The sequence below is a fragment of the Cryptotermes secundus genome, unplaced genomic scaffold, assembly GCF_002891405.2.
Source record: "Cryptotermes secundus unplaced genomic scaffold, Csec_1.0 scaffold46, whole genome shotgun sequence".
NCBI classification, from domain to species: Eukaryota; Metazoa; Arthropoda; class Insecta; order Blattodea; family Kalotermitidae; genus Cryptotermes; species Cryptotermes secundus.
In genome coordinates this window covers 568328-576302 of record NW_019726221.1, presented here as the reverse complement: position 1 = coordinate 576302, position 7975 = coordinate 568328, and the positions used below count along the sequence as shown (strand labels likewise).

Genomic DNA, 7975 nt, shown 5'->3' with positions numbered 1-7975 from the left:
ACCCTTACGGTCATGCGGGTTTGTCATCGCTCGATACCAAACTACATTAGCGAGAGTTAACAAAGAATTAATAAACACTGCAGTGCCATCTGTGGATTGAAACCTGAATGTTGATGTAATGTTGATTACTCCACAGGTTCAGGTTTCAATCCACAGATGGCACTGCAGTGTTTATTAATTCTTTGTTAACTCTCGCTAATGTAGTTTGGTATCGAGCGATGACAATCCTGCATGACCGTAAGGGTGGGCATGGGTGTGGTGTCACGCTTCCTTGATCTCATACTCAGTGACTGACGCCCTAGCCCTATAAAATGAATTTTTGGAGGAGCGGCTTGGCACAGCCCAGTAAGTGAGCTCATATGAAACTAAGATGTTACATTGCATACTTCACTTCGTGGCTTTCCATGAGGTTCTAGTCAACAGAATGCGCTGCAGTTATATTACAATTTGTTGCTAACTCTCGTTCATAGAACTTGGTCTGAAATGAATAAGTCAAAGTCACCCCCTAAGGGCGGGTGGTTGGTGGGCGGATGGTGGGCCAAAATTTTTTTCTTTTTGATCCCATGTGGATTTTAATAAAACCCGCTTAGGTTGAGTGTCTTAATGACCGCGAAGCGGCCGCAAAAAAAGAAATTCTACCCTCCCTCGCCCCCCACACCTTATCTCTATCTCTTCACTTCTTGCACCGCCGTTGGTTTTCTTCTTCTATTTTTTCCCACAAAAATCCTACTGGTTTTGAACCCGGGACTTTCTGAATACTAGGCTGGTGTCTTACCACTAGACCACCAGCGCCACTGAAATTTGTTTTCTTTAATCTTCCTCTTAAGCTACATCTTCAGTTATAATTCAAGAAAAATCTTATTACCTCCACTTGTATTTTATAAAACTTTCGTTGGTTCCGACCCTTGGAACTCCGTGACATTAGGCCAATATTTTACCAATGTGCCNTATACGTATTAGTTATGCCCAAACTCATCCACGAGCCAGTACTTTTATTGCTGATTCTGCAGAATAATGTGTTAAAATATATAGTAAAATTTGATGTACACACCTTTTTTTGTGTGTATATATACATATATGTATATATACGTGTATCTATAAACTACAGAATTCGATGTCACTATGAACGCACAGAAAACAGATCGCACTCTGTATCTCAGCCACGATGCTACTGTCTGTTCACGACCATAGAAAGGGCATTAATCTCTTGCAGGTATAATGGAAGGTCTTAGCACTGAAGAAGGGACCCCTCTAGCTCCTTTTCTTGAATAGCCATTCTTTCATTCTTCTGTCCTTTAGTCAAACGATTCGAAAATCTGACGGGGTGTAACAAGATGTAAGTTTTCCCACCAGAGAACCAAATGATTTTATTCCTTCCATATGTTTTATGACTCCAGGGACTGCTAAATTTGTCAAGTGTTAGTTAGTTATTGGAGAGGGTGGGTTTCCCCATGCACTTGGACCTGTATTGGTCCATTGTGCTTCCCCCTATGATATTCTACCAGTCTCTTCTGCTAACACTGCTTACACTCATCGGATTTTCGAATCGTTAAAGAAAATCGTTAATGGATTATGTTAATCGTTAATGGACTAATGTTCCATTCAGAGCAAATATAATGTTCATACATTCAGATATGGATGTGCCCTCGAAAAACTCTTTCTATTGCTTAAAGACAGAGTACCCGAGTATTCCGCAGTCTTGGCGTTGATGAATTTAACCGTTTTTCTGTTCATAAATTTTACTTAGTGACTGATTCGTTAGCTACTTCAAACGCGAAGGTAAACGGATTGTCATCCAATGCATTGCATTGCCTTATGAAAACGATCGAAATGGTTGTTCAGGAATAACAACAGAAGCTCTCGTTGAGGCTCACTAATGAAGTGGGCATTCAAAGGCTTGTACATTTGTATTAGTCACCATATTACCGGAAATAAGAAGAGAAGACAAGCGTTTGTACTCAGCAGTAGGGTTTTGTGGTGGCCAACACAACACGTATGTATATTGGTGACCCGGAGATGAATAATCAGAACGCGAAATACAGGAGTGTCAAACAGACATGCAACTTTTTACCTCTTTTTTTAAAAGTTCTAAACACATTAAATGTAACGGTCATGATAAATGTTTTTTAGACCACAGGCCTCGCGGGTCATATGATGTTGTGGCACAATGTAACCGTTTACACAAATCATCATATATACCTGATGATGGTCGTGTGGCCGAAATATGTCGTTGAATAGTTGATGATTCAATCGACGACCTGTGAAGCTTCACTGATGATTATTGTGGGTATAAATATCAAGTGATTGCTATGCATACAGGGGTAAAGCGGCCTGAGCGTGAATGTGACTAATTAACTGCATCTGGTGCCAAGGTTTAAGATGCATGGGACTATACCTCCACTCGTTCGTGCTTCTTAATGACGTTATTCTCCAGTACACGACAGCGCTGTCTGACTCGTATATCAGATGTGCATCACACACACCATGAACAGTACTATCTTCTGGTATATAACGCAACCTGCATTCACACTCCTTTTTTGCTTGGCTTATCCTGAAAATGGAGACATATTCCTCCGAAACGTCGACTGATTTTCAACGGACTACACACAGACACACGCCCTGCTTTGTCGTATATTTTTTCCTTTCGAAAACAGCATCCGAAATCTTCAACATATCACAGCTTCCAGTCGTCCAGTGGCTGTCACCAACAATGCTGATCGACTCACTCGCCAAGCCACGTGACACCCTCTATCCGCAAATGCTGACACTTACTTCGCTGACAAGCGGAGGTCGCTTGGTCGGTATAGTTCGCTTGTGGACTAAAGTCCACGGAGCAAAATGACAGTAGAAGTAATAAATTGTTTTCTGTGCTACACGAACACTACGGCTTGAATTAGCATTAGAAGTCTGAAAACCTACTTGTACGAATAGTTTTTCTGATCCACAGAGAAGATCAATCAAAAGAAATTAGAACATGACAACTTTTGGTTCGAATTCTGTTATATTCTTCCGCCAGTTGGATTGTGCGCACATAGTACTAGAATATTTGTTCCTTTTCTACAGCTTCAAAAGAAGAAACCAAATTAAAACTCACGGTTATGCTACTTCCGTTTCTATCAGCTCACCATGTTATTTGTACAAAGTTTATTTTAATAACTGTGTATACGAAAATTAAGAAGTTTAAATATGAAACTATAATGCCAGCTGGAATTGAATATGCGTGGTATGTGCAGTATAGAACTACTTAGCATATCAACGCTAGTCTCTACTGAACAGTTCCTGTTTACGTAACAACCTCCATTATCATTACTGCCGCCAGTACATTGCCATAAACGTCGCTATCCAAGGGGAATGTGAATCATTAACACCAACATTACTATTTAAGATGGTTGACTGTTGATGGAAATATGGTTAAAATAAATATATCACGCACATGTAAAATATCCTTAAAAGACACCTAATACACATATATAATCAAGAATGTCATTCGTGGCGTTCGGTACTGGAAAGAGAAACCAGTTGCCCCAAAGTTCTTGACTGAAATGCGATTTTGAAATAACCGCACTAAGGTAGGCGCTCGCAGTCCGTCTGCATAGAACATGGAATTGGTGAACGAAGAGCAAGATCGTAGTATATTTGAAGGAGTCTTCCTGCCATCACCTTTAAGAGGTGCGACGGAAGTTCCCAGTCTGTCATCTTAAAGCAATTTAATCATATAGGCCTATCTTCTGAATTCTTTGCGGCTTGTAATGAACTTATCGCGCAGATCTGATGATACTTTGGGGGGGGGGCACATTTTTATGTTGAAATTTTCGTGTTGTGTTACTCTGCTTAGTGGCCTCCGTTCCCTGTAAACAGTACAAGGATAACGCTTCTGTTCTTTAAAACCTGCTGTCCTATCTGAAGGACCGCCTCCGTTCTCTAGTGGTCAGAGTTCCTGGGTACAGATCCAGAAGTCCCGGGTTCGATTCCCGGCGCTACCAGATTTTTCTATAAGTAATGGGTCTGGACTGGAGTCCACTCAGCCTCGTGAGGATAATCGAGGAAATAGCAGCTCCGGTCTAGAAACCAGATATTAATGGCCGTGGGGATATGTTGCGCTGACCACACGGAACCCTCTATCCGCTAATGTTGGCACTAACTTCGCTGACAAGCGGTGGTCGCTCGGTCGGTATAGTTCGCTTGCGGACTTCAGGCCACGGAGTTTGTATTTGTTTTGATTGTCCTATCTGAAGTCGTGCCATAGCTCAGGCGGTGTTTTCCGGCTTCTCACAGCTGAAGTCCGGGTCAAATCCAGTGTAGTCCGTGTGTGGTGGACAGCGTATTACTCGAGCAGGCTTTTACCTGAGAATTGGTCAACATTTGAATCATTAGCAGTAACACGGTCAGAATATGGAATTATACTGAGTACACATCATAAATTCTCTTCCATGCGTGGGTTCGTAGTTGTGTAGTCAGTACGTACTTACTGCGCAATTTGTAGAGGGCACTAGACATACGCCTGGGAAAGGGGTGGTGGCCCTCATGCTGTGAAACACAAAACCCGAACATAGTTCTAAGAGCGAGGGCACACCAAGGAACTGGCAACCGAAATTTCCGAGAAACGTCACGGATTTCAAGCAGGCAACTGGTTTCTCAGATTAGCAGGCGCACGCTGAGGATTTAATGGAGAGGTGTTTGCCCACTTTGCACTCGAATGCGACGCAAGGAAAATATGAAATGAAAATCAGAAATGTTAAATTTTATCCTATGAGTATGAGGGGTGAGCCACAAAACTGGCCCTAGCACTGCGACCTTCAATGGTCTATTGTGCTTAAGTTTTATCCTAAGTGTCCTACAGCGTTGGTTTTAAAATGGTATCTCTCTTAAATACTTATTTACAAATGCTTATTTTATATATGGTTTATGTAGCTGCTCTCAGTACTTCAGACTGTATAACGTCGAATGGTACAGTGATTGATCAATTAGGAAGGATGTAGAAGGAAGTGGACGTTCCCTGTTTCAAGTTACTGTCCCGGTATTGGTGGAGGGGGCTGAGGAAATTCACGAGAAACCTCAGTCAGGATAGTCTATGCCCGGTCGAGATTCGAACGGGACGCCTCCCGATTATATCAGAAGCGTTACGTGCTGAGCCATCTTGCTCGTCTCATAACACATTTGTATCAGTATGCTGTGCTGTGTATATAGACCCAACGTGTCCTCTGTTGCTGATACCTTTCGATTGCCTGACAACTTTCAGGGCCCGGGACGGAGGAGAGAATTCGTTCTTTAACGAGGACAGGGAGAGTCGCCAGCTGACGAACCGAGAGATGCAGTTGCTGCTGCGTCTGGAAGGCGGTGATGAAGGGCATCCCGTGGACTGCTGCCCTTCGGTGGAGGAAATGGTGGAGCCCGAGGGCGGTCGGAACAAGGACGACATGTATGTAGTGCTGTTCAGGAATGGCGACATTCGACAGAGATTCTACGAATACTCGTGCAAAGAGAGTGTGGTAGGGAAACCGTGTCGGTTCTTAAACAGGCGACTGCATAACCAGTCTCGGTGCGTTCAGAAATTCTCTTATTCCTACGCGATTGTAAGGAACCCGGGAGCCTCGACATCGTCTGCAGAGTTTGGTTCCGGAGAACCGCAGAGGCACCACTACCACCGCCACAGACCCTCTCACTTGCCAGCCCTTCCTCTAACCACCTCTACTCCCAACTCGTTTGGTGGCTCAGAGTGGATGCTTGACTACATCCGTGTACGCAGTGGGTGTGGGTGTGAAGTGATGCCCAAACCCAAGAAGAAGCATTCAGCTGCCAACAAGGGAAAGAAAACTAAAAGCACGAAACTTTATAGTGAAGACGATTTACAGACCTAAAGACTTATAAATATTAATCGTAGTGATTATTAATGTAATTATAGATGTGTTGTTATATTGACATTCGGTCCTGTCGCCGCCTCTTCATCTCCCATCAAAATGTATTACGCTTATCAGTTGAAGAAGGCACGGGAAAAAGTTGTTACGGTGTATTGCTGTGCAGGATGTTTTCCATAGTGCTAAGCATGAGCCATTAAATTCCAATTTTTGGGCCTCAAGCAGTAACATAAGTAGTTTCCAAAGTCATTCTGTATAGATTTCTACAAAAGTAGGAAACGTCAGGATTTTGACCCCTAGAGAAGGTAAAAGAGATATGTTAATGATGCTCAGTTTGCAGTTATAACTGTGGAACAAAACAATATCAGAGACCAGAGTCAGCACATATGGGTTGTTTCTTTTGCAGATTCTTCCCACACAGAATTCCTTGGAGGCATATGACTTTTATATCAGGAGCCACATTTGACCCATTTGTCAGTGCAAGATCCGGAAGTCCTGGAAAATGTTAGGCCTGTACAAAATTTTCTTTATCACCTCAGTTTTGATTTTCTGGCCACTTTGGATATCCCCACAGTAAACAATGTCAGCCAAAACGGAAGTCCTGCACTGGAGGAACGTTGAGGTGTCTTCATTTACACCTATTGTTTCTTTTACAATTAATGTCCTAAAATCTGACATGTCATAATTTTAAATACAACTTTCTCAGGTGTGTTTTTCAATTAAGTCAATATTAATTATGTAGATGGATCTGTTACTAAATTAATACTGCAATTTATCCATTTGTTCATTTGCTCATGAAGTCATAATTCTGTTAACAACTATTATATTACCAAGACTTGAAAGTTTTAACTTTAGTGTATGAGACGTGTGCATGTGTGGTTGTAAATTCAGATGTATCTTTGTCTGCCTGAATGTGTAATTTTATCCTTTAGTGTTTCATGACTATTTTGTATGGCTGGATGACTGAGTGAAATGAAGTTGAAGCACTAGAGAGACTGAGGTTACATGTGTTCCAATAGGAACATGATTATGTCCCTTATTTATTGTAAGGGAACACACTTTTGGTTTGTTTCAGTGACAGTGAGTAAGAATGCCTTTCTTTCCACCTTCAGGTTACTCATTATGCACTGAAATTGCTATCAACTGCAGAAAGCTCAAGGCCACAGCAAACCAGATAACATTATGGCCAGTTTTCTCAGGTGCTTGTATTATTTTAATTATTACAATTATTATTTGTATAATTTAATTAACAGTCATTCCTTAGGTGTGAATCACATCTTTGCATGTTTGCTAATATATTCTTCCTCGCAAAATATAAATTGTTTCTGTATCTTTAGTAAAAGAATTCTGGTGGAAAAGAGATCTGTTTAATCTTATAATAAATTTTGGCAGTCTGTACTTAGGAACTTACAGTATTCAATTTACAATGAGAGATTTAAGTGCACATTTGATTTGATATGTGCTTCAATAGCAAGGAGCAGCTGCATGCAGTGCTGTGTATGGTATGAGTTGCAGTCCAGGAAGTGGTATTAATATATGATAACACATTATTGTTTGATGTTATGTGCGGAATGACTTACAAGAATTGTATGCAGAAAAGTACACTCATCTGACTTATTTCAGAATTGGAATTGAAGCTAGAGGAAATTTGTATTTGTTTTTATGCTTCACTTTCCTATGTAAACTATAATTCTCATCCACCTGTCTCACAGATACAATACTGGGGATGGACAGCTTATCTTTCCACGATAAAAACAAAAACTAAACACTATTTTCATCCTACATATTTCACTTACCAAACTTTCAAGAATACATTGACACACAAAGTGAACACCAGCAGTGATAGTGCAGGACGCAGGTCAGGAATATCAACAGAATAATACTGGAGTACATCTGTTTCCTTAATCCCTCTTTCTTCATGTATGAAACTTCTGTAATGGTGAGTGAAAGCTCTGAAATTATGCAATTTTCCATTACCATACCAATGAAATATCAAGCATTAAACATGTTGCATGAATGCAAGTTATGTAAGTCATGATGCCATAGGAGGGCCGTGCTATAGCTCAAGCGGTTAGTTGCTAGCTTCCCACTGCGGCGGCCTGGGTTCGATCCTGGGTCTG

At 41.3% G+C, this 7975-nt stretch overlaps 1 protein-coding gene across 8 annotated transcripts in view; it reads left to right on the top strand.

Annotated features, from left to right (window-relative positions):
• The window catches only part of LOC111863863, a 381779-nt gene extending 373804 nt beyond the window's left edge, over positions 1 to 7975 (top strand). For all 8 annotated transcript variants that reach the window (XM_033751230.1, XM_023850618.2, XM_023850619.2 and 5 more), the window contains one exon: positions 5240 to 7975. In XM_033751230.1, coding sequence (XP_033607121.1) covers positions 5240 to 5858 — 619 coding nt within the window. In that variant the 3' untranslated portion in view covers positions 5859 to 7975. The remainder of the gene's footprint in view (positions 1 to 5239) is intronic.